At 44.1% G+C, this 27,216-nt stretch overlaps 2 protein-coding genes across 5 annotated transcripts in view; one reads left to right on the top strand and one right to left on the bottom strand.

Annotated features, from left to right (window-relative positions):
- Positions 1–5,979: 5,979 nt before the first annotated feature.
- On the top strand, positions 5,980–19,072 carry Rnf139 (ring finger protein 139). Its single transcript, XM_006990663.4, has 2 exons — positions 5,980–6,709; positions 16,988–19,072. Exons 1-2 carry the CDS (start codon positions 5,995–5,997, stop codon positions 18,817–18,819), a joined length of 2,547 nt encoding a protein of 848 aa, XP_006990725.2. The 5' UTR covers positions 5,980–5,994; the 3' UTR covers positions 18,820–19,072.
- Positions 19,073–19,660: 588 nt separating this feature from the next.
- The window catches only part of Tatdn1 (TatD DNase domain containing 1), a 34,297-nt gene continuing 26,741 nt past the window's right edge, over positions 19,661–27,216 (bottom strand). For all 4 annotated transcript variants that reach the window (XM_006990662.4, XM_042265044.2, XM_016008947.3 and 1 more), the window contains 3 exons: positions 24,569–24,639; positions 23,257–23,383; positions 19,661–19,759 (listed from right to left, as the gene is read on the bottom strand). In XM_006990662.4, the coding sequence (XP_006990724.1) occupies positions 19,663–19,759; positions 23,257–23,383; positions 24,569–24,639 (295 nt within the window). In that variant the 3' untranslated portion in view covers positions 19,661–19,662. The remainder of the gene's footprint in view (positions 19,760–23,256; positions 23,384–24,568; positions 24,640–27,216) is intronic.

The following is a 27,216-nucleotide window of genomic DNA, read 5'->3' as shown; positions in this document are numbered from 1 at the left end:
GAGCTTTTTGGGCCTTGACACAATTTTAAACTAAGTATCTTAGCTCTCACATTATAGTTGACCATGACCCTAGACTAACATATTTTAATCACTCATTTCTATTACATTGAGCTCTACTAGATGGTTACCATCTGTAACAAACTGAGTGTCTTGACCAAAATGGAATGTTGGAAAGAGTGTTGGAATAGCATAGTGGCTCCAATGAGTATTTTTCCTAAAATTTATTTTTGACATACCATTACCAAGTACTTACAATACATGCTCTTGTTTTATTTTCAGTATTTTATGGTGGCAGTGATCATTCCCAAGGCCTGCACATGCTAGGGAAGTGGCTCTAACACACACAAACACTCCCCAGCCTATAAATTATTCTAAATTTTGTTTGTTGACCAAGGGTCTCACTATGTAGCCCCAACTGGCCTCAAACTAACAGAGATCCACTTACCTCCTTAGTTCCAGGATTAAAGGTGTGTGCCACCACACTCAGCTTGATTTAATTTCTCTCTCTCTCTCTCTCTCTCTCTCTCTCTCTCTCTCCCTCTCTTTTGGTTTTTCAAGACAGGGTTTCTCTGTATAGTTTTGGTGCCCATCCTGGATCTCACTCTGTAGACCAGGCTGGCCTCGAACTCACAGAAATCTGCCTGGCTCTGCCTCCCAAGCGCTGGGATTAAAAGGTGTGCGCGCCACTGCCACCCGGCGATTTAAGTTTTTGTAAAAATAAAACATAAAATTGCATGCAGAAGAACAACCTCATGCTCTGGAAAGAGACAAAGATAAGCTGCAAATTTGATTCTGTCACAATAGTTTCCTGGGTCTGTGTCCTTCAACAAGTCAGCTAAGGACTGACCTAGACGGTGTGTGTAACGATTTCATTTCTCATCTTCATGTTCTGTCTTCCAGATGAGCATGCTGAGAATTAGACAGGTAAAGAAGTGGGATGGGAAACCGTGAGGCACATATGAAGTTCTCAGGCAATGCCTAATGAATAACCAAATGTCGGGCAAGGGAGACTCAACATACACTCCAAACACCACTATAAACCCTGTTGTTTCCTTTGTTAACTACAAAAAGCCTGATTGGCTTGACAGAACCAGAAAAATGTGATTAGTTGCATTTTGATGGGCATATCTGAAGTCTACTTTAAAGAAAAACACCATGAGCAAAAAGCAAGTTGGGGAGGAAAGGGTTTATTCAGTTTACATTTCCACATATTGCTGCTCACCACTGAAGGAAGTCAGGACAGGAACTCAAACAAGGCAAGATCCTGGAGGCAGGAGCTGATGCAGAGGCCATGGAGGGGTGCTGCTTACTGGCTTGCTTCCCCTGATTTGCTCAGCCTGCTTTCTTATAGAACCCAGGATCACCAGCCCAGGTTAGTGTTCAATGGGGGAGGTCCCAGACAGCTAGATTTTAATGGGTCTGGACTCAGGAATCGGAGGCATGCAGAGAAGGTCTGAGGCATTGAGCTTGACCCACCCGTGACTTGGACAAAAGGCCAAGAGCAATAATAAGGCAGTGTGGGGAACAAGAGGCTACCGTGGATCAGTGCCTAATACTCTTAGATGCGTCTACCCCCGCTGGCAGCACTCAGAGTCTGAGGAGGGAGGATTCTGGATTAAGCAGTCACTGCAGAACATCTGTTCTGAGCTTCAGCTCATCCTGGACAGCGTGGCCCATCCCATGAGCTCTTGGGGCAGAGTAGCCAGTAAACCACCCCCACCTGGACTGAACTGTCTCTCAGACCTGCCTGAGCAGTGACTGTGCATCCTTCACTGATCTCTGGGGTTTCCTGGTAGCTCCCCATTCAGCCCACATTCCGATTCACCCGAGCCATCCCATGCCGAGGGTATAAGAATCTATCGCTGTCCAACAGCGGAGCAGAATGGAAGGGCTCTGGTGGTAGGTTCTGCATGGTACATGTCCTTTCTTTCCTTTGGTCTTTAAATTAGTTTTGATGCAATACATGTTCATTATTGAAAAAGCAAAACATGTAGATAAAATTAGACTAAACTCCCCTGTCTTCACCATCCAGAAATAATAACAGCCTGAATGTTTTGGTTTACATCTCCTTTGGGGAGGGATGGTGCATTATGAACAGCACAGGAAGGAGAGGGAAGTAGAGTTTAAGAACTCCAAGGGCCCTGTGTTTTCTGAGAAGTGGTAAAGCTGTTTTATATGAAAGTGTACTCTGTTATAGCTCTTAAATTTTGTGTGTGTGTGTGTGTGTGTGTGTGTGTGTGTGTGTGTGTGTGTGTGTATACAGTACGGGCACACTCCTGCCATGTAGAAGACAGAGGACAACTCTCAAGCTGTTCTCTCCTTCTACCATGTGGGGTCCCAGGGATCAAACTCGGGTCCTGAGGCGTGGAGGCGAGCACCTCTGCCCACTAAGCTCTCGCCCCAGCCTGAAAGTGTGCTCTGTACTCAGAGAATGAGGGGCTGGAGAGATACTGGCTGCTCCTGCAGAAGACCCGGATTCAGTTCCCAGCCCTGACATGGGCTCACAACTCTAGTTCCAGTTCCAAGGGGATCCAGCTCTCTTCTCTGGCCTCCTCCCCACAAGCCAGAGACACATACATGTCTCCAACACATGGTACACATACACACTACAGGCAAAACACTCGTGCCCATAAAATAAAAAAATTACCAAAACCTTTCAAAAAGAGTAAGTCATACATATTTATACCTATAAGGTAACCACAGAAAAAGTGGTTAAAAAAAGAAATCACCTATACTTACACACACTACATGAAGACTGCCAGTGAAGTAAAGCAAGTAGTTACCAGAAGGATCTAAGGCTCAGAAAAAGGAAACACTGTGGCTATTGTGCTGGTTAGGGTGTCTATTGCTGTGATGAAACCCCATGACCAAAGCAATGTGGAGAGGAAAGGGTTTATTCCGTTTAGGCTTTCAAATCACTGTTCATCACTGAAGGAAGTCAGGACAGGAACTCTCACAGGGCAGGCACCTGGAGGCAGGAGCTGATGCAGAGGCCATGGAGGGGTGCTGCTTACTGGCTTGTTCCCCATGGCTTGCTTAGCCTGCTTTCTTCCAGAACACAGGACCACCAGCCCAGGGTGGCACCACCCACAATGGGCTGGGCCCTCCCCCATCAACCACTAATTAAGGAAATGCCCTCCAGGTTTGCCTACAACCCAATCTTATGGAGTCTGTCTTAGGGTTTCTATTGCTGTAACTCGAAGCACCAAGACCAAACAGCAAGTCGGGGAGGAAAGGGCTTCCACATTGCTGCTCACCACTGAAGGAAGTCAGGACAGGAACTCACACAAGGCAAGATCCTGGAGGCAGGAGCTGATGCAGAGGCCATGGAGGGGTGCTGCTTACTGGTTTGCTTTCCCTGGCTTGCTCAGCCCACTTTCTTAAGGAAGCTGGGACTACAGCCGGGGAATGGCACCACCCACCATGGGCTGGGCCCTCCCCCATTGATCACTAATTGAGAAAATGCCTTACAGCTGGATCTCATGGAGGCAGTTCCTCAACTGAAGCTCCTTCCTTTCTGATGACTCACGCTTGTGTCAAGCTGACACACAAAACCAGCCAGTACAGGGTTAGAGACTATCGCTTTAAAGCAATTCTCAAGGATGTAGAAGTTACAGTATTTTAACTATCAATTCCCACTCCTCTTACCACCATTAGCATCTTCCATCTAAAGGAAATACGTCATACCTTGCCGGAAGGGGTGGGGGCCGGGGAAGAAAGCTCAAGCGCTCATTTCTCATTGTTCCCTCCACCTAAGGAAGCGAGGGAACTCCAGCCAATTTCCTTTGGACAGCCAAGAACCTTTTTTCCCACTTTGCTTAACAAGGCTTGACTGACGGATATCCTGAGAAAAGTTAACATCAGTTCTACACATCCTACTTTTAAAGTACCTTTAATTTCAGAGCTTGGGAGGCAGATACAGGTGGATTTTTACATAGAAACAGTGTGAGGCCAGCCTGGTCTACACAGCCAGTTCCAACTAGCTTGAGCTATACAATGAGACCTTGACAAAAAAAAAAAAAAAAAAAAAAAAAAAAAAAAAAAAAGTAAGCCACTAAAAGCCTTCGGAATCATCAATGAACACAGTTATTTTATGTACAGTTGGTGTGTCAGTGTGGAGACAGGCTCCACTGTTCTTAACCAGCGAGACCGGTGTGTATTAGAGTTTGTACTTCAAGATTATATTTTATTCTCTATCTTTACATGATCATAATATAATTCTACCTCTCTCCTACCACATTTTTACTTTAGTGTTCCTGGGTCCTTTTCTCTATACTGGCTTCACTCTTTTGACTTTAATTAGACTTAGAGCATGCCGAGAGAGGGCTGAGCAGCTAATTTACTCCCTGAGGTTCCTTTCCTAAGGTCGTGTCCTTCTCTCAGTCTGCTTTCCTTTGGGAATGCTGTCATAGCATACGCAGTCATAGCATACGCAGCCAGCGTTAGTAAGGAGACTCGGCCTGAACACGCGGCAACCATATCAGAGCATCACGGCGAACCAGAACGACGACAAAGGGGTCTTGAGTTAGGACGGTGATGGCGGCAACAAGGAGGAGGAGATGGGGGCAAAACGCTGTAAAGGCAATAGTGATAGGATCTGGCTGCAGAATTGGCTGTTGGGGAAAAGAAGAGACAAACCAAAGTTTTGAGCTTTAAGCACCACTGGGTTCAAACCCTGGTACTGTTTTTTTTTTTTTTTTTTAATTTTTAGAGACAGGGCTTCTCTGTGGAGTTTTGGTGCCTGTTCCGGAACTCACTCTCTAGCCCAGGCTGGCCTCGAACTCACAGAGATCCGCCTGCCTCTGCCTCCCGGGTGCTGGGATTAAAGGCATGCTCCACCGTCGCCCCATTTGGTTCTGATCCTTACTAGTCTGGGACATACACAGCCCACCTCTTAGTACCTTTGTGATCTTGCAATTCATTTTATCGAGCCTTCAAAATTTTCATCCTCTATAAAACAGGGAGACTAATACCCATCATAATAACTGACATAGAGGCTTCGGTAGACGATAAGATCGTGGCCACAGTGCCTTGTATACAGTAAGTAGTACACAGATGGGGAGTGTGAGAAAACAAGAACAGAAGCCTGAAATAAGGACCCTGGGTGGGGGTGCAGTCTTTACTACAAATACCTTCACCCAAACGAGTTCTGTTAAAGTCTGATCATTTTACTTACAGACCTCCTCCCCGGGTGGGGCGGGGACGGGGGAGGGAGGTCCTACTTCTGGAGCCCCTCTGTAAACTAAAATGATGCACTTTGCACTAAGAGCCCAAGTCAACCACGCCTCTTGTTTGCTATTCTATGTTCCTTAAACTAAAACAGCTGAGTCTACAAGTTGAGCTTCTGACCTTCCACTCTTCATTTGCTGGAGAAGGACAGGGTAACGACAGCCAGGCCATACCAATTCCGCTGGCAGGCAAGAAAGTGCCAGAAAGGAATGGTCTCAGGGCGTTCTGATTAAAGGATTAACCAGAAGCGTTTACCCCAAGGACGAGGGTAAATCGAAGAACCCAGACAGGCCGGGGGTTCTTGCTCTTACGTCAGGCTCTTAAGCCACTAATAAAACGTGCTCACGACTGTCCTCAGTTCTGTCCACATGGACAGGAAGGGAGATGTGCAAACCGACGGGAGCGGCGCTTTTCTGGGCCAGTGCCAAGTCTGGCAGTGCTGGCCCTGTGCTCCGGCAGGTACGTCCGCGGCCATTCTCCAGACCCCGGCCTCTGGCGGGGACCGGCGGGGACCGGCAGGGCGGCGTCCTCCGGCGGCGGCTTGTCATCTCTCAAGCCGCAGGAAGCACGTTCCTGGGATGCTCGCTGGGCTCCATAAACATCTAATAACGACCGGTCCACAGGAGCCCAGGGTTCCCGTCGGGGTCCACGCCCACGCCGAGCGGGAGTGGGGGGGGAGGGACCCACTCCGGGGCGCCAGGGCGCGGCAGTCCCGCCGGGCGAGCGCCACCCTGCGGGCGCGCACCGCCGAGGCCGGCGGGAACCATGGCAACGCACGAGGCTCGCCGCCGCCGCCGCCGCCGCCGGGCGACCGCGCGTGCTGACGCCGACGCGGCGCGCCGGATTGTGACGCAGCCGGGTTCCGGGTTCTCGAGTGGCCGCGGGCGCTGCCTCGGGGGGCCCCCTCGCAACGGCAGCAACGGCCGAGGCAGGCGGGGTCAAGATGGTGGCTCCGCTGGTGGGGGAGGCGCTGGAGGGAGGAGGAGCCAGACCCTAGCCGGCCGGAAACACCGACGCCCGGAGGCCTCCCGGGAGCCGTTGCCGCCACCGCCGCCGCCGCCGCCGCCGCCCCTGCTCCATCGAGGGACGACGCGAGCGGGCGGCGGGGCGGGCCGGGACCCAGGACAGGAGGGCGGGCCGGGGGGGGGCGGAGTCACTCTCCTCGGTGCCCGCCCCGGCCGCGGCCCCGGGCCTCCCCCCCCACCCCCCGCGCCGCCCTGCCCGGCCCGCCCAGCCCCGGTGTGGCAGCGGCTCATGGCGGCGGTGGGGCCCCCGCAGCAGCAGCAGCAGCAGCAGCAGCAGCAGCCGCAGCAGCAGCAGCAGCAGCAGGTGCGGATGGCCCAGCAGCAGGTCTGGGCGGCGCTCGAAGTGGCGCTCCGGGTGCCCTGCCTCTACATCATCGACGCCATCTTCAACTCCTACTACGATTCCAGCCAAAGCCGGTTCTGCATCGGGCTCCAGATCTTTCTCCGGCTCCTTGGTAAGGAAGGACAGCGGGGCTAGCCCCGCGGGGCGGGCCGAGGCGGGCCCCTGCCCCGGTCGGGACGGGCGCGGCAGGGCACACGCACTGGTGGGTACGCGGCTTGGGGAACCGCGATTGGATGGTTCCCCATCAAGGCCTTTTGGCGGGGTGCGGGGACCCAGGGTCCTCGTGCCAGCGTTGACAGCGGAGCGGTTCTGGCGCGTCCGTGTCCTGTTCAGTTGGCACTTGGATGAGGTGAGCTTTAGAACGCACGGCTGTGCGAGCATGCGGCTCCCTGCCGGCTGTTTCTCTTGGGGAATGACTGACTGCTGGCTTACCAAGCGCGTCCTATGCGACAGCCCTGGGGAAAAAACAACTGTCCCGGTCTCGCCGTCTGTGTGTGTGTGACCTTGGACTGGAGCCAGAGCTTGAGCCCCCCGTGTGCCCCTTCTCACGATGGTGGAGTATGTTGTCACTTCTGTGTCTTGGCGTCCCCAGGATCGCGAAGTGTTTGAGGGAAATGGGCAATACAAGCCACGAGCCAGGTTTGAATGTCAGACCTTGAAACCATTTCCGAAAGTCACCGAGAGGAAGGTTATACTTCAAACGAACCCTAAAAATCTTCCTATGAGTAAATAATAAGGTGTTGGATGTGACTTTGAAAACGTGCCCCCAGGGTGATGAGACATTTGCAAGAGACTTAGGAAAATCAGTCCTTCGTTTCATATGGACTGAGTACTAAGAGCATTTTATTTTTCACTTTCTATTTCCCTGTGCGCTGCATTACCAGGGTGAAAAACACTATACAGGGATGTTTCTTCTAATGATTCGTTTGACAGACTTTGTTGATGAGGTGGTTGTTAAGTGGGTTCTTGCTTTTGAAGTATTGTGGGATGCGGGGAGCAGGCCGGTAGTGAGGTCCTCACCAAGACTGCCCCACGTACAATCATCTGTTGCCTATTCCCACAGAAAAGGCGTGTCAGTAAAGGCAGAATTTTGTTCTTAAGTAGTTGACTTTTGCAGAGCACTTTCACAGGTAGTCTCTAATCTGCCAGGCACCCCTCAAAGGTGGGTAGTGTTGTTCTCACTTCACAGGCTAGGGAATGGGGTTGGAGAAGTGAAGTGTGAGATTTGGTGCGCAGCTGGTAGGTGCTTGCCAGAGCCTCTGAAGCTCCTCTGACAGCGGGGAGGATTACCGTCTTCCTCAGTGCTGAAATACAGTGCAGGGCAGTGTGTTAACTGTCCGTGCTCATCTTAACAGTAGGAAGAAAAAAATGGAAGTGATGTTCTGGGAGCCTAGGACTTAGGAGTGATCTGCTGGGTACACAAGTTCAGCCAGTCTGCTCTTCTCTGTAGAAGTTCCTGCCGCCGGTCTCTGGTAAAATGAGCGCTGTATGTGAGAAGAGGCTGCATATTCATTTCAGAGATAGTCTAGCCACTGTCGTGGAGGTCTTCAGGGCATAATAACTGCAGGTTCTGGCAACTCTTTGGGGACCTGGTGATTAAATGCACAGCCCTGTTGAGTACCCACCACTAGCTAGGTCCAAGGGAAGGAGTTTTCCGTAGTTAAGTCGTTTGTAGGAAGACTGTTAAGAAAGCAGCTGTCCCCCTGCCCTCCCTCCCTCTCTCTCTCTCTTTCTCTTTCTCTCTCTCTCTCTCTCTCTCTCTCTCTCTCTCTCTCTCTCTCTCTCTCTCTCTCTCTCTCTCTGTGTGTGTGTGTGTATTTTTTCCTTCACAGAAGTTTCATATTTGGGAATTTAAATAAGAACCGCTGGTGATCCCGTGACTGTTCTATGCTTTGGCTTTGTTATCTTTACCTTTGTAGAGATGGACAGTGATGGTATTGTCAACACAAAAACACAACCTTCACCTCAAATGGGATAAGAGATAGCTTAGTCTGGAACCAAATACCAGTGACTGTGGCCCAGGAACACTGATTGAGGTTACCCCAGATTCCATGGTAACAGTTTGCTGAAGTTTTTATAACAAAGCAGAGTGTCATGAATCACTTTAAACACATTAGTGGAAACAGTAAGTAGTTGGGTCAATGCAAAGCTGAGACTCCTGTCTGCTATGGACCCAGGGTACTATGTGAGGGCATGCCAAGCCTGTGGTTGTTGGGAATGAAGGCTTAAGTTAATGTATTTCTGATAGTTTTTAATCTGTTAGTCACTGGATGCTAACTAAGTCTCACTCTGACTGGGGCAAGGAGTGACTAAGGGCTAAACATAGTCTAAGATAAATCGTAATTAGGTTCTAGACCTGCAACATTCCAACCTCTCCACGGCCATTGAAGGTCTCATCACTCAGCCTCGCAGAAGGCACAGCTTCTTTTCGGAACTTCTGTCCACAGTATCTATTATGGGGTTTAGGACAATAACACGGAGTTAGGGTAATAACCCTTTGAAACATCATTGGGCTCTTCATGTGTTTGCTGTTCGTATGATCACTTTCAAAAAAAGTTTAATGCTTCAATTAAGACTGTAATTTTTTTACAGATATTTCATCCTTTTGAAATCACCAAATATTTATCAGAAAAATTTTATTCCAGAATATTGAGTCAGATTTTATGAGCAATTAAAAATCGGCTTCTAAATTTATCATCCAACTATTCCCTAAATTGTAGCAGAATATTTGTGCTAATATTTTGTTTGTAAGAATGAAAAATGTGCTGGGTGGTGGTACATACCTTTAATCCCAGCACTCAGGAGCAGAGGCAGGGGGATCTCTGTGAGTTTGAGGCCAGCCTGGGCTACAGAGTGAGTTCGAGGACAACCAAGGGATACACAGAGAAACCCTGTCTCAAAAAACCAAAATAAATAAATAAAATAAAAATGAAAAAAAAAAATGAGTTTTTGTGATTGAAAATAAATGGCCTTAAATGAAAGTAATGACATGTTGTGTATTAAAGGTCTGCGTGGAGACTAGCTGGAACTTCCCATTATTATCAGCTGTACTGCTCAGTATTGCCCAACACACCCTTTTCAAACATTACTAACTTTATGTGCCAGTGTCTGCAGCTTGACTCCCTCTTGGTTCAGCAGCTGCACTTTCATTTGGTATCCAACCAATTTGAGATCAAAAGGTCAGAAAGTAAAGCCTTTCAGTTTAGAGATATAAAGAAAACCATAGCAGTATGTACATTTTGGAACATAAAACTATTTCTTTGGAAGGATTAAAAATATTACCTGGAACTCATCCCACAGCAACATAATGCTGAATTAGCAAATTTAAACACAATAGAGAAGATGCGAGCGTAGGAGCTCGTTTTAATAGTATTACTCACATGGTGGTAATTCATTGAAGTGGCAAAGGGTTTTCTAAGCATAAAAGAAAACCCAGAAATTACAAGGAACAGTAGTAAGTTTGCGTGTTTGGAAATGAAAAATGACTTTATTGCAAATCTTTTAAAAATGACAAACAGAAGAAAATGTTTATATCAATGTAGAGTAAGCCCTTAAAAAAAAAAAAGCATCTGTTCCATAATAAAGTGGGCACTTTACAATAGATAAATTTCGGGTGGCCTGGAAAATAGTTTCTAGGGACTGGAGAGATGGCTCAGAGGTTAAGAGCACTGGCTGCTTTTCCAGAGGTCCTGAGTTCAATTCCCAGCATCTGCAAGGTGGCTCACAACCATCTGTAATAGGATCTGATGCCCTCTCTCACATGCAGGTATACATACAGGGCACTCATCATTTATATATATATATATAATCATACATACATATATATGTAAAAATATATGTATAAGCTTTACTTATAATGATGGAAATACAGTTTATCTGTTAGATTAGTAAAGAATTAAAAGTATGATTTAAAATTATTTGGCAGGGGTGCTTACCTATTTGAAATGGGTAAATTTATATAATTTGGTAAGCCATCACCTCTGTGTAAAGCATTTGGCATTATCAATTGATACTGATTGAGAGAGGCAGGGTCTCATGTAGCCTAGGCTGGCCCCAGATTGAAGAAGACCTTGAGCTTTTGATTCTCTTGCCTCCACCTCCACTGATGAGATTACAGGCATGTACCACACTGGAGCTGGTTTTACAAGATGCTAGTGATTGAACCCAGGCTGTCAAGTGTGCGAGGTAGGCAAGTATTCCTGCCATCTGCACTATACTCCAGCCTTCCAGTGATATTTACTATATACCTTTTGACTCACAATTCCAGTTCTAAAGACTTAGATTTTAGTTATACTGCACTATGAGCAAGGATGTTTGTTAGTTACAGCATTATTGAAAGTAACAAAATGGCAGTCTTCAGACTTACTCTAAATGTGTATTAGTTGGGAATCTGTTCATTGTAAAAGAGTGAGAATTTTCTTTGATACTGACTGAGATCATTGATTCAATAGAAAGAAACCTGTGATATGAGAAAGCAAAATGAAGCAGGAGTGATTGTGTCTGGCTGAGGACTAGACTGAGATTTCTCAGCAGTAGCTCTATTGACATTTTGGACACATAAATATGGGGATAGGGCACTATTCTCTAAACGTACAGTTTTTAGCCTTCTGTGTCTCCTACCTACTAGATATCAGTAACACCCTTGACCTCAATTGTTACAACCAAATTTGTCCCTAGATTCTGCCAAATGCCCCTAAGGAGGGAGGAATCTAATCCTGGTTGAGAAATGGACAAATAGACTAGGAATATAAAATACTTAGCTTAGAAACAGACACCAGTATAATAGAAACTTGATGGGTTTTGGAGGGAGAATTGAATGCAGGTCCATGGAAATAACTATGAAGTATTTAGTGATAATTTACTTAATATGGAAAAATTGCTCATTCCCTTTCTCTTATTTGTATGAAGAATTAATTTGTAGAAAGTAAAAGATTATACATTGAATTTTTAAAGTTAAAAACCTCTTATAATAAAAGAGTATCTAAAATATAAGACTGGATGTAAACCTGGACATTACTTATGATCAACAAATAATTTATGTTGAGAATATTTTAATTGCACATAAATAGGGAACACTGCCAGCACCATATTGTGTTAGTCATTTTTTTGTGACAACATACCAAAGATGGACCTGTAGGAAGGAGGAAAGGGTTATTTGAACTCCAGGGTTCAGAGAGTAGTCCACGGATGCTTGGTTCATTGATTTGGGGCCTGTGGTGAAGCAGAGCATCATGACCAAAGGCCACAGCAGAGAAAGTGCTTATCTCATGGCAGACAGGAAGCACAGAGAAACAGGAAGGAGCCAAGATGACTTATACCTTTAAAAGCATCTCTTTCAAAATCCCACTATCCCCACCGCCCCTGCAAGGGACCTGCTGCCTCCAGCTAGGCCCCACCTAGTCCATTCAGCTTTGAATTCATCCTTGGAATAACCCATTGTTGGAATCAGAGCTCTGATGATCCAGTCTAAACTCTCACCACTGCCAGGGACTAAGTCTGATTCAGCATAGCCTTTTGGAAGGACACTTGTCCAAACCCTAATAAATGGACAAAAGGTAAAGGGACATTCACAAAAAAAAACCCTGAATAGTCGATAGGAATGGAAGAAATTAATCAGTGGTCAGGAAAAAGTTTATCATTTGAGGGGATAATTACCCTGATTACGCATTGTTCATAGGAACCCTTATCATAAGTACTAATGTGTGTCAATTAAAAATAATGTGGGGGACAGGTGGTGATGGCGCACAGCTTTAATCCCAGCACTTGGGAAGCGGAGGCAGGCAGATCTTTTTAAGTTCAAGGCCAGCCTGATCACTTTGTAGAGTGAGTTCCTGTACAGCCAGGCCAGGACTACACAGAGAAACCTTGCCTCAAAAAAGCCATTTCTAGAGGAAATGTTCTCAGAAATAATAGAAAAGAAATTATAAAATATTAATAGATTCAATGTTACAAATGTAAAACCTCAAAAGGCACTGTCCGTCTGCATCTCTGTGTGCGTGTGTGTTTATACTTGTCAGGGTGTATGAGAAATCAAGTTGTTCCACTTCTTTGGTGTTAGTTAGACAGTATAATGTGATGATAGGGAAAAAGGCATTTTTCTTTCTTCCACATTCAGTCCAGAATGTTTCTCCTCTGGTCAACAGAATGTGTGTGTGGGTTTCCCCCACCAACAGCCAGTTCCATGGCAAATTCTTCAGTGGGTAGCACTGCTTGTCCTGTAAATTAGTTCAACACTGATATCCCATTTTCCAGGATGAGAGTTGAGTCACACAAGACCGCCCCTCACTTCAGATGCCAGTGTTGAGGTTGTGTGGCCTGTGCCTCTAACGTGCTGTCTGTCCTTCAGGGTTTCCCTGACCTACCCTTTGTGTTCCCTGAATTACTAGAACAGCAGACAGAATCTGAGGAAATGCCACATTTGTCCATTCAGTACAAAGGACACATATGGAAGAGGTAGATGTATGGGGTACAGTGAGGTGATGAGGGGAGGGGACTGTACGGAGTCTGTGTCCCATCAGGTTTCCAACCTCAGGAGCTGCAGGTTCCAGAGCTGTCTGGAGCTCAGAAGTCGGTCCTGCTGGGGTTTTCAATGCTTTGTTGTGTAGGCATGTTATTACATCAGCCTCTAACTTAGCTACTCAGTTCTGTCCCTCTCCATCCTCAGAAGTAGGGCTAGGAATGAGACCAAACCCTGTAACAGTTGGTCTCAGTCCCGAGGCGATCCAGAAGCTCCAAACTGTCCTCCAAGGCATTCCAGTTCATGACAGTCTTATCACTGTGCCTTCCACAGCTTTTAGAAGTTGTAAGTTTGGAATCTGGATGAAGATCAGACAGATAGTTCATATTATAGATGGGGAACAACTCTTCAGAGCAGGGTATGGTGGCACATGCCACCATGGAAGCAGAGGCAGGCAGATCTCTGAGTTCAAGGACAGCTAGGGCTCTGGGGAGAGACCCTGTCTCCAAAACTAAAACCACCACCTCTTCAGGGTTTGGCTTTTTAAAATCCGTGTTCACATATGTTAATACAATCATACTTGTTAAAAATTTAATTTTATGAATAAAACAACCTAGGATACCATTCTTGTTTTGTTTTACCTAAGATGAAAGTTTGATAGAATTTTGTTGTTTTAAGATAGGGTCTCATGCAGCTCAGCATGGTCCTCCTGTCTCAGTTCCTCAGGGCTTGGATTAAAGGTAGGTGCCAAGCTTAGAAAAATGTTCTCTTTGGTATAAATTACTTGTCAAGTATGCTAATAGGTTGATATCATTTCACAATGCTTTGCTTTTTCCTGGACATTCATTACTTTTGAAATAAGGGAGAAATGTATTTGTTAGTGTGCTGCCTTGCTGTATTTCACATTCTATAGCCTGCTTTCGAATGCTTTAAAGGTACTCCGGGATGTATGGGGCACATCCCATACATCTGCACAGGTGTAAACGTTACTTTACTTCCTTCTAAATTTGAGTCAGAAGTTTGCAGAAGAGGTTAGGAATGAAGACACTGTAAAGGGCTTGCACTTTGGTGAGGCCCTCCCTTAATCTTAGCCCTTTGGAGACCCAGGTGGGAAGGCACAAGTTGATGGCTAGTTTGGGACACACGCAGCAAGTCCCTGTCTCAAAACAAAGAGTTCATGCTGTCCTGTGTGAAATGCATGGAGTTACCCCTCCTCTCTTTTTTATTTCTTGGTTTTAGAAATCTAATTGAAAAAGTCCTGAACTCTTTGGTGAATTCAGTTCAAATATTAATTCAAAGCTCCTGATTGGACTTTTCTACCTTGCTAACCTTAAGCATTCTAATTACGGAGTCTAGGACTGAAATTCCCATGTTGTGGTTTAATTCAGTTCTCTTTCTGCATCCCAGGGTGATGTTTTCAAAGAAAGTGGGGTCCCTTATGAGCCCTAATGAAAACACCCCCTGGGATTCCTTAGACAAAAAATGGACCCTAAGAAGGGACCTCATGTCTGAAGGAATGTAAAAAACCTTAACAGTGCTCCCCAAAGATCACCAACTGAAACATGTACTTTGGAGACTTATTATTTGGGGAGTTGGTATTTTTTTCTGTAAAGTGAGAGTTGGTTTCCCCATATAAAAGATCTGTCTGTAGACTTTGGGGAGGGATGATAACAACTGCGGGCTACTTTTGGAGTGTTTGTTCATTATACACTGAGAGTGTCATTTTCCACAGGGAAGAGACGTATCAAGCCTGGGGGTGGTGGCAGATGCAATCCCGGCATCTAGGAGGCTGAAGCAGGTATAGGTTGGAGGCCAGCCTTGAGTATATAGTAAGGCCCTGATTTGGAGGGAAGGAGGGATCAGGTTACTTGTCAGGCCATACCCAGACTTGGAGGTTGAAATGTCATTATAATACTTACCCTCTTCTGCCATTGGCATTTGTTTCTGTACAAGCATTCCTAATAGCCAAGCCAGTCCTCTATTTGTGTGTATAAATAAGATTCAGAGAAAAAGTTATTAGGTTTTAAAAAAAGACTAAAAGTTCAGCTAAGGTCATGACTGGTTAGTGGTGGGGGCTGATACACTACTCTGAATAGCAGGTTGACACAAAACATTTTAGTACTTGTTTTACTTTCTCTAAGTGGCACAAAATAGAACTTAAGTTATTTTGATGTTGACTCAACTTAGAAGATCTTGCAGGCTGAAGTAGTGCCATCTTCCATTCTAGGGGAGAACTGCTAATGCTCCAGACAATCCAATCTTTTGGGGGAGCAGGCAGAACTTACTCAGATTTACATATTTTCAGGTGTGTGCGTGCGTGCGTGCGTGCGTGTGTGTGCATGTGTGTTCTTTTCACAAAGGACCTGATGTTTAGGCACAGGTAATCCCTTAAAGGAACTAACCATCGTCTCAGCCCTACATATATATGTGCATAGGCTGTGAGATACAACCTTCTTCTTGGTGGCACACTGAAAGGAAAGCTACTCAGTGTTTATGGCTTCTTAGCTATGTCTTTCCCCTTTCCTAGATTTCAGTTTTCAGTCAGGCTCTCTCTAAGAGCATAATGCATATGGTACTGAAACATTGCCCCAATAAAAAAGTCTTTCTTTTGTATAAAGCATTGTGGGATCCATTTATTTATAAGGCAGGGATATAACTATGTAATAAGGTGATACCTTCATGGATAATTACAGATTTCATTATCTGGTAGTATATACACAAAAAGTTCTGTGGGGATGCCGAATGAACAGTATAATCTCTAGGATAGGTAGGATTTGAAAAGTCAAGGGTGAAGAAGTGTGGGGCTATCATTCTAAGGAATATACCACAGATGTAATTATGGTTGAGGAAGGAGCATTTGGCACAGTAGTGTGTGTTGGGAAGCAAAGTTTGAGGGTGTGGAGCCCAGAGCATCATCAGAAGAATAATGGTATCTTTCTTGAAATTAGGTTCTAGAAAAGGCAGATGAGGTTTGCAGTTCGAGTTTAGGAGAACTAGGTGAGCAGTTTTATTTCATTCCTGTACTTTAAACCTAGTACAGTAATGTAGTCATGGTGATTTCACTTAAAAACACATCTGTTTAGGCAGAGTACATTGGTGGCACTTGATATGGATCATCAGACCATTTAAAGTAGTTACACATGGAATAGTGGGAGTGACGTTTAGAGCCATCTTTTAAAATGTGGTTTGGTTTTTCTGAGGGTTACTTTTGATATCTGAAGAAGTGATTCAGTAATTTTTAGGAAAGGGAAACTTGGAGGCATTTCCAAAATGTGAAGGAAAGTAGTTGGGACCTGAGTTTGGACTCTTAGAGAATACGTATGTCTAAGAAACAAGAGCCTTCTAGTTCAGTTGGAAGAAAAGGAGGTACTGGATAGAAGTAGAGAACTTCACCTGATTGCCTGAAGAACATTTTAGGAAAGGATTCTGAAGCCAGGTAGGAACAAGCCTTTCATTCTAGTCATTCTTATTTTTTTTTCCCCAGAGCTGAGGACCAAACCCAGGGCCTTGCACTTGCTAGGCAAGCGCTCTACCACTGAGCTAAATCCCCAACCCCTGTCATTCTTAACGGTCTTATTTTTGTGGAGTACATTAAACTTTTTAATCATTTTGAAATTTTATATGCAGTGTCCTTTTGAGTTTTAAAACTTACCAAAACATGTATATTATTACAAAATTGTCTTGAAGGTAATTTAGTAATCTCATGCTGGGATATATACCATGACAAACAGAATTACTTTAGAAACCAGAAAATATGGGGCCAGGTTTTTTAAAATGACATGTTTAGTTGGTCTGGCCTTTAGAACTCTTAAGTTGCCTTGAGGTTTAACAACTATGAAAATACCATAATAATTAGGAAGAAAGTTCTAATTGCTAGTATGAAAATATGCTTAAGAATCTTTCTTTTGAACAATATTTTCTTTTTTTCTGTAGGTATAATTGTGTCCAGTATTGTTCTGATCTTGTCACAGCGATCACTTTTCAAGTTTTACATGTACAGCTCAGCCTTCCTATTAGCTGCAACTTCAGTGTTGGTGAATTACTACGCTGCTTTGCACATTGACTTCTATGGTGCCTACAACACGACAGCTTTTGGAATCGAGCTGCTTCCTCGGAAAGGGCCCTCGCTGTGGATGGCACTCATCGTCCTGCAGCTAACCTTTGGAATTGGCTATGTCACCCTACTCCAGATTCAGTCCATCTATTCCCAGTTAATTATTTTGAATATCTTGGTTCCTGTAATCGGCTTAATCACAGAGCTACCATTGCACATCAGAGAGACTTTAGTTTTCACCTCTTCTTTGATCCTCATATTAAATACAGTGCTCGTCTTGGCAGTGAAACTTAAGTGGTTTTATTATTCTACACGGTACGTTTACCTGTTAGTGAGGCATATGTACCGAATTTATGGATTACAGTTATTGATGGAGGACACATGGAAAAGGATTCGTTTCCCAGATATACTTCGGGTCTTCTGGCTGACAAGAATTACAGCTCAGGCAACAGTGTTAATGTACATTTTAAAGATGGCAAATGAAGCTGAGTCCTTCTTTATTTCTTGGGATGATTTCTGGGACCTCATTTGCAATCTGATAATTAGTGGATGCGATTCTACACTAACTGTACTGGGCATGAGTGCTGTAATCTCTTCGATAGCCCATTATTTGGGCCTGGGAATATTGGCCTTTATTGGATCAACTGAAGAAGATGACAGGCGGCTTGGCTTTGTAGCCCCTGTTTTATTTTTCATTTTGGCTCTTCAGACTGGTTTAAGTGGGCTGCGACCCGAAGAGAGACTCGTTCGCTTAAGTAGAAACATGTGCCTTCTATTAACTGCAGTCCTCCATTTCATCCACGGAATGACAGACCCCGTACTAATGTCTCTCAGTGCCTCCCACGTGTCCTCATTCCATAGACACTTCCCTGTGCTGTTCGTCTCTGCTTGCCTGTTTATTCTTCCTGTTTTACTCAGTTATGTTCTCTGGCATCACTATGCACTCAACACATGGTTGTTTGCAGTCACAGCCTTCTGTGTGGAACTCTGCTTGAAAGTGATAGTTTCTCTCACCGTTTATACGCTGTTCATGATTGATGGCTACTATAATGTCCTCTGGGAAAAGCTTGATGATTATGTCTACTTTGTCCGCTCGACAGGCAATATTATCGAATTTATATTTGGAGTAGTAATGTTTGGGAATGGGGCCTATACCATGATGTTTGAGTCAGGAAGTAAAATCCGGGCTTGTATGATGTGCCTACATGCATATTTTAACATCTACTTACAAGTGAAAAATGGCTGGAAGACATTCATGAATCGTAGAACTGCTGTTAAGAAAATCAATTCACTTCCTGAAATAAAAGGGAGCCACTTGCAAGAAATAGATGATGTATGTGCAATCTGCTATCATGAGTTTACAACATCTGCTCGTATTACACCGTGTAATCATTATTTCCATGCGCTCTGCCTTCGGAAATGGCTGTACATTCAAGACACTTGTCCAATGTGCCATCAAAAAGTGTACATCGAAGATGATATCAAGGATAATTCAAATATCTCTAACAACAATGGATTTATTGCACCCAATGAAAATCAGAATCCAGAGGAAGCTTTCCGAGAAGACGCTGCTGGATCTGACCGGGAGTTGCACGAGGACGACAGTACGGACTGTGAGGACGGTGATGGTCAGCGAGAAAGGAACGGAGGGACCCCGCACACAGGTGCAGCGGCGGCGGCGGCGGCAGAATTCAATGATGACACTGATTAAAGTAGCATTTCCTAATCACTGAGGTATTTGTTTAAAATTCAGTTCATCCAGAATGGAGTGCTATGCTTCATGTCAGTGCGTAACCAAGCACAAAAGCAGTATCGCTGTGGAAACTGTGAATGATGTTCCGTTTACTGTGATGTGCGACTGTAAATATACCTCTTTAATTACTTCTGGTCTCTTTGGTGACCTATTTAAATTTGTGTACATTATTGTACATAGAATAAAATGTTTTCACGTTTTTATGACAAAATTTGAACAAATAACTTCTTAATAGAGATAATGATCATACGGTGCGTCAACTGTGCCAAAGATTCCTCCATGAAATTAGAGTAATCTAATGCTGGACCCTAGTTTTTCCTTAAAATGAGTGGGAAAATGAAAAGTATAAAATTACAGATAAAATAGTTTGGAGTAGAGAGGCTATTAATTTTTTTTTTTAAACCAAGGAACGATAACCTGCTAGAAGCAACTGAGAAACTTTAAATCTGAGCTGCAGCTTAGAGCTGGGTTCAAAAGTCATGGGTCAGAGACCAAGAATTGAGAAATAGGCTTGTTATCAACTCAACTTTGATATAAACCAGGATGTGCTGGGTAAGTTTTAGGGAAAACATCACTGTCCTTTTAGACTTTTGATGAAATTACACAATAAAAAGGTTGTCGTTGTTAACTAAGACATTAACAGCGTGAACAGTGTTGATCCAACTTTATGGGTCAAAGTGAAGGGTGTAAGTTACAGTGTTAGCGTTTTAGAGAATGACTGCAAAGATTTCCTTAAGGAAGGAATCTTCAGGTTTACTCTGAAATTCCACATCATCAAAAGAAAACACATACAAATAAGTATCAGGAAAAAAATACTTTAATAGTGTTGTTATATAGCGTGTTGGCTAATTCCAGCGGATCTTCTTCTCTGACTGCTGCCATTATCTCCAATATTTGACTGAAAGAGAACAAGAGGAGCAACTTTCTAAGAATATATTGTTTTAAAGACATATAATCACCTTTTCCCATGTAAGAAGAAATCTTGTACCCTTCCTAAGGAAGTTTAAGAGTTATTAAAAGTTATTATTGTCAGTAATATCAGTAGGAAAACACGACCAATTACTGGCAATCAGAAAGCTCTGGAGCTACCTTGCAAATAAAGAAAACTGAAAACCAGGGTCATACAAGTGCAGGACTAATGGAACTGCCCAGGAGTGAGAGTCCTTTAAAACTGCAGGTCATAGCACATCTGTTCCTGGCTAATGAGCATCTTAAAAAGGAACTGTATGCTGCACATCATACAGGTCAAGTACCTTTCTGCTTTGGGTTTAGTTGTATTTATATTGACACACATATAATGATGGTATTGGGGAGAGCCGGGCCAAAAACTTGAAAGGCACCGCTTGCTGAACTGTCTTTAACAGACAGCAAGGGATGGTTGTGTGCACAGTAAATACAAAATGGCAAGTACAGAAGCTGTGGCGGGAGTGGGGGTGGGGGGCAGAGGCCTCTCTTTGTTTCTTTGCACAGAATGATGACCAACAGTAGTGGTTTCCTAGCACTATTATCTGTAGGTAGTTTTTAAACACGGATTAGAAAGTTGTAGTCCAAATTAAACATTGCAATGTTCCTTGTCGTGAGCTTTTTGTTCCCTTGATGAGTATCCTAACTGAACAACACCCCAAATAAATAGGACGGGGCTTTAAGATGAGCTGGAACTGTAGAAACTGCTCCAGTATGACAAAAGCCAGCTTGACACAGATACCGACGGAGGAACTCCGTCAACACTGAAACTCTAGAGTGCAGTTGTCTGCAGCCGCCAGCTTGCGGACTTGCTGCTGCTGCTGACTGCCGTGGCCCAGGCACAGCTGCTCTGCTAAGACCCGTGTGCAGCAGTCGCCTTACTATTCAGAAATTTGTGACAATCACTGGTGCTTAGTGAAGCATTTTGTTTAGCGAGCCGCTAATAACATCTGGCAACCTGGCCAGGCCCTTTGTATCCAGTATATTTCTCTGTAGCTTCAGGGGCATAAAGCTGCAGTTACTTATTTTTAAATATAGCATTCTGGGGGATTTAACTGCTTTTGCTTATTGTGACAATTTTTTTTCAATTACGTGTGTGTGTGTGTGTGTGTGTGTGTGTGTGTGTGTGTGTGTGTGTACACATAAGTGCAGGGACCTGAGGAATCAGATTTCCCTGGAGCTGGAGTTACAGGTGGTTGTGAGCTGCCCAATATGTGGTGCTGGGACACAACTCAGGCTCTCTTGTGCCCCTAACCTCTGAGCCATGTCTCCAGCCCCTGCTGTGTGTGACACCCTTACACTAGGCACAGGCATTCAAGTCTTGCAGTATCGACTCCTCACCTTTCAGTATTCCCCACAATGACAAGCAGCTAACTCTTGAAGGAAAAAAGGATGTTGACATGGTGGTTCAAGATTCACCCCAGTAGTTGGGAGATTGAAGCAGGGGGATTAGGGATTCAAGGTCACCCTCTGCTGGAGAGCAGCTTCCCAAGCTGCCCAGGCTGCACGAGATTCGGACTCAAATAAAAACCTCCACTCTCCTGCTTCTAGTCTCTTTGGGTCATGATGGAGTCTATACTGCTGCCAGACAAAAGCCCCAAGGGCCTGGTCTCACTTCGCTGTCCTAGATTTCTCTTCTTCCACTCACCTCATCCTACTTTCTGCCGCACTAAACTGCCAGGCTCTTCTACAGTCTACCTCTGCTCAACATGTTTGTCTGTCCGACCTGACTCCCAGTCGGGCTTCATAAACTGCTAAAATTGCACATTAGGAAAGCACGCTCCTGGGACCTCTCAGGGCAGACACATGTTAACTCCAAGGCCCAGTCATCAACTGACACCTCCGAAGCAGCTTACTATCTTGAATTGTGTTTGTTTGTTCACTCCCTTATCCAAAACTCATGCCACAGTGACCTACTCATCCAGGGGGTGTATGATCCTAAGAAGTACTGATTCTTCTAGGTAGCCTCAGTAACCACACAATTCCTGACACAGCAGGAGCTCCAAAATATGTCTCAAGAAATGGATAGCCTAAAGGAAAGGAAGACCTGCATGCAAACAGTTAAAACGGGAAACTCAGTGGAGTGGAAGATTGTAAGCAGCAGAGGCACCTCTATCGGAAATGCTGACCCTTTCAGCTAACAAATGCTGATTTCCCCAAGGTCTGCCACTTAGCTAACTACAGGACAGGCTAATACACAAGCTGTCAGTTCTTAAGTCGGTATTAAAAACTTGACATTTTGCCTTGCAAATTTACAGCTACCACCAGCAGCTATGATTTTACAGAGCATTAAGTACAGAAAACTAAGTTGGCACTACATCCTCCAAGTATATGTGTATTTGCCAAGTGGTTGTGGCAAAATAACAGCTTCTTTATTGTCTTGGGATCTCTATTGTCCCTTATATTATGAGAAATAATGTCTTCTAATTGAATCTGAAAACTCCTCCACCACCACCACCACCCCAGGCCAAAACAAAACAACAAAATGCAAGTGGTATTTTACAAGCAGAGTACAAAGAGCCCTCACCTGGGGGTTTAAGCATCAGTTCAGTACTGCCAGAACCAGTGTGTTAAAACAAAAGATCCGTATGCATGTGTAAAAGGACACTTGAATTGGCTTTTCTGCCTGCTGAGTTTTAGATCTGGCTTACACTCTTTATTACAAACTTTTTTAAGGCATATTTTCAAGACATTACAGTCTTAACAGAAACCCTGATAACTAATCTTTGTAAATGTCAGGGCAAGCCTACAGTGGCAAACCACATTAAACCAATATAATCTAGACTTTCTCTGAATAGGTGCCCATAAAATGATAGGACCAACCTTGTTTGCCAGGAGATTGATTCTTCTTCACAGCTCTCTACATATAGCCTATTCTGGATTGCTTTTTCTTTTCCCCAGGGGAAGTTGAGGAAAGAACATCCTGTCACGTATTTCACTGTGCGGCTTAAAGAACTGTGTTACCTCCCTGGAGTTGTTGCTGTTGTCCATATTTAACTGGCAGACAACCATTAACTAAAGGTCAGCCAACAGGTTATAAACAGTAGCAGGGAAGGTGCACTGGACTGATTCTGTGGCAAGCTTTAATGTCTTTTCCTTTTCCTACTAAGTGACAAACGACCAAAGCCACAGATTCTCACCAAGGCAGTCCAGTCATCTGGATGAAAGGACGTGAACCTAGGAGATGACATAGCTATTCAGATGCACATATTTCCAAACCACTGTTCAAATAATCTTTGACCTGAACTTAAACTTGACCTTGGGTCAGGTGCCAATAGATGGCTTATCACTAACCACAGTGCACAACTCACTTGTTTGAACTAACCTGAACCTGACTGGAATGCCAGAGGACGTTCATTCTGCCCCTCCATTCACTAAGTGGCCGTCAGTGGTCACCTCTGACAGCTGTGAAGACCAGGAAAAACAACTTACATGATATGGCAGGGCTCGTTTCTATCTTTTAAACAGTACCCGTTTTCCCATTTCTTTTTGGTAGGAAATGAAGTTTTTATGTATTTTGATCCAGCATGTGTACTTTTAACTCCACACCAAGGTGCATCTAGAGTTGGGGGAAGAAGAAAGAAGGTGTAAGGAATTTAGATTTCTAAATCTTTTTTATGAACATTACACTAGAATATAACCTAAAATTACGGGCCATTTTCTAACTTCCAAAATGGCAAAATTAATGTAACAGAAAAGAGTTCTAAGGAAAGCATAATATAAAGTTCCAAGCTGCACCTTGGAAAAAAGACTGGTTTTTATCTATTTCATTTCCTTACTAATGTGGCTAGTGTGTGACATGCTTTGGGGGGAAAAAAGACCTAAAGGTACAAGAAGTATCACTGAAAGGCTTCAGCATTGAAGACTGCTCTGTGCTGCTTCTACTGCATGTAAAAGCATGGCTGAGAGCCGGGCGGTGGTGGCGCACGCCTTTAATCCCAGCACTCGGGAGGCAGAGCCAGGAGGATCTCTGTGAGTTCGAGGCCAGCCTGGACTACCAAGTGAGTCCCAGGAGAGGTGCAAAGCTACACAGAGAAACCCTGTCTCGAAAAACCAAAAAAAAAAAAAAAAAAAAAAAAAAAGCATGGCTGAGAATCCTGTCTGTCTCCCAGTATCAGGATGCCAGGCAAACGTTCTGCCCCTGAGCTGTTTCCCTGTTACTGCTTTTCGAATGGCTTGCACACTATACAGGCATTGTACTTTGAATAAAACCATTTTCGTGACTGTCTAAGGACATAAAATTAATTTCCCTAGAGTGGCTCCGTCTACAGACTTGAACAAACAGCAATCCCTGAGTTCCTGGGTTAGGTCAGAGCCCCAGCCTTTAAACTTGTTTTAAGAGATGACATTCTAAAATCCTCACACTGAAGCATTTGATCTCATTTGCTGCAGTTTGTTTTGAAAGGGCTATAGAATTAATCCACTCTAACAGAGGTAGAGGAGTCCTCCAAACCCTGACATAAACTGCTTAGAGGGCTCATTAGATGTTCTTAAGTACAGACTGGTTATTAGATTCTGTCACTTTTTTAAGTTTTGAGGTTTAGTCAAACTGAAAATAAAAAAATCCACGTAACTACTTTTCCATTAATAACAACCTCCAAAAATCTAAAAACAAAACAAAAGCCACATATTGAGATTGCAACTAGAAGTCAAATGTCCTCTAATTTTTTGGGGGGCGGGAGAGCGGTTCGGAGACATATTAGAGTTTAATATGAAACTTGAACTTCTGGAAACATCTACTTACCTGTTTCAATCATTAGTTTTTCACTAGGTATTGACTTCAGAACTTCCAAGTTAGCTTCTGTTTTCAGTGAGCTTGAAAACAATATTTTTAAATGATATTTGGTAATTTCTTAATATAAGACACTTTTAAGAGTTAAAAAACCACAAAGAATTTTGTTCTCAGTATGCTTTAGAAAGTATACATTCTTATCCTGCACAGAGCCCAGACTGTGGTCAACTTCAAATCTACCTCTACTTTTGTCCTTTTGTAACATTTACAAAATACTATTTTTACTTCTGTGTATATAGGCATGCATGCACACTGTGTGAATGTCTTGGGTATGGGTACCCCAGAGCCAGCAGATTCCTTGCAAGCCACTCAGTGTAGGTGCTGGAAACCAAACTTGGGTCCCTTGGAAGGCAGCAGGTGACCTTAACCACTGAGCCACCTGTCCAGCCCCCAGATACTTCTTCAATGTGAAGGTTTGATGTAGCATACTGATTATTCGTGTCTTTAGGGGATATCCTTTTTCACACTTACCAGATGAACTTTTAATAAACTTTATATATTAGCCTAAGTAAAATTTAGGTTAAGAAGTATTTGTGTAACTTAGAATGGTCATGAGGCTCTTAGCTTTGCCTTTTAAACTGATTTTCAGCCACTGAAACAGACTTGCTGCTTCCAAGTCTTTGCTGTCCTATAGTAAGACTTACATATTTGCACCCTCACTGCAAGTGGCCAAACTCCACTCCGTGAATGTGCCTTTGGCCTCAAGACTTGCTTTGGAATAACGGGGTAGCATGGCTGTAAGCAGTGCACTTCTGGTGGTTAGAATAGTGTCTCAGCAGCATTGCTGACAAGTTACCCTTTCAACTAGGTGCCCAGAAAGAAAACCTGTCAGCCAGACCCAGCTCACCCAAGACCTGTAAGTGGGAATGTAAATGCCTTTAACTTGCCAGCAAGTTTTGGAATGATTCAGTATTCAATGTGATGAGAAGTACTGTCCTTGTATTTAAAAAATATATAATCACAAATTCACTGGGAAGACATTTCAGAACATTTTTAGGTTCATAGCTAAGCTGAACAGAAAGCAGAAATCACACACACACACACACACACACACACACACACACACACCTCCCTCATTCCCCTCATGTAAAAACACACACTAAAAACACACTAAAAATTCTGCCACAGTGGTTATATTTGTTAGAATTGATACACCCACACTAACACATCACCACGATCCAAAGTCCAGGTTCTAATTAAGCTCACTCCTGCAGTACCTTCTATGGGAATGACGTCTCTCTTACAAACCGGTTTACTGTCTACAAGTATTGTATATTCATCCCTACCTTCTTGATCCTGGCAACTACTGCACCTCACCCACAAACATTTTTTTGGTTAAACTAGTGGACACCTGTTACCCCAACTCTTCGTAGTAAAGCAAAACACAAAAGGAGAAACAACAGCCTTTAAGTGCTAAGTGACTTAAATGTTAAAGGCCCAGAGGAAGAGACTCGCAAACCAATTCACCCAAGCAGTACCCCAGAACTAGGTACCTAGAATGCTGAGCTAGGCCTGGAATGGGAACTGAAATGATCTGCAAAGTCTGGGCAGAAAAATGATAAGGTACATGGATTACCTGGGACTCAGGGATGCGGTTCGAAGGACTTGGGGACAGCCAGCACAGCAGGGCAGGAACATGGGATTGAAGGTGCAGATTGAACTGATAGTCCCTTCTTTTATCTTACTCTGCTCTAGAATGTTGGCCTGCACATTTATAAGTCCCTTGCCTACTTTTCTAGCAAAGATCATAGGACATTCTAGAGAAAATCAACCCAGAAAAGGGTCTCTACAAAAGGACACCTGGGAATCCACTGTGGAAAAGTCCAGCTGTCATCTGAGCCTGGCAATTGATTGACTGACTCACATAGAGCTTCCAAAGAGTTGTTTGTGACAAGATTTCATATAGCCCAGGCTGGCCTCAAACTTGCCTTCTAACTGAGGCTAGCCTTTTATAAATTCTTACTTCAGCTTCTAGGTAGGCATGTGCCACTATGTCCAGTTTTTTTTTCTTTCCTTCCCAAACAGTAAAAGATTGCCTGGCATTTGAAGAAAGTCCCCATCATAAAAGAGACCAACAACATTAGGGACCAGAACTGAGATAAAAGCAGCAGAACAGTGAGAAAATGACTTCCAACTCTAGTGTCTTCAGACAGAAGGCACTCCATCTGTTAGGATGTTAGAGCTAGAAATGAAAGCTGAAGTGTATTTCATTTTAAAAAGTTGAAAATAAAGCACATTTTGGAAGGTGTTAAAGTAGGAATGGAAATTATAGAAAAGACAATACCAGTTACCAATTCTGAGATGTCCCCCAAAAAGAAAGAAAGGATATTCCCAGAAGTGATTTAAAAGGGGGGGGCGGGTCCAGCTGCAGGGGGCCAGTACAGGAGTAGCAGGCTGTGTGGCAAAAAACAAGACGCGAACCCCACACCAACCAAACCCTACACAGGAAAGGACTGGGGCTCTGCTAGCAATCAACTGTCACCAGCACTGGAGCCTCTTAGGGACTCAAAAGTGGGTCCCCTTCCTTCCGTTAACTAGCCAAGCTCACGTTATCAATACATCCACTTCCCATGAACATTTTCTCAGGAAGCAGAGAATGT

Source organism: Peromyscus maniculatus, chromosome 20 (genome assembly GCF_049852395.1).
Source record: "Peromyscus maniculatus bairdii isolate BWxNUB_F1_BW_parent chromosome 20, HU_Pman_BW_mat_3.1, whole genome shotgun sequence".
Taxonomy (NCBI): Eukaryota; Metazoa; Chordata; class Mammalia; order Rodentia; family Cricetidae; genus Peromyscus; species Peromyscus maniculatus.
The sequence above is the reverse complement of the archived record's forward strand: the minus strand, read 5'-3'. Positions and strand labels throughout refer to the sequence as shown.

Coding starts and splice junctions, on each gene's coding strand:
- Rnf139 (XM_006990663.4), top strand. CDS start 5,995: ATGGCAACGCACGAGGCTCGCCGCCGCCGCCGCCGCCGCCGGGCGACC. Junction 6,710..16,987: donor GATCTTTCTCCGGCTCCTTG/GTAAGGAAGGAC, acceptor TTTTTTCTGTAG/GTATAATTGTGTCCAGTATT.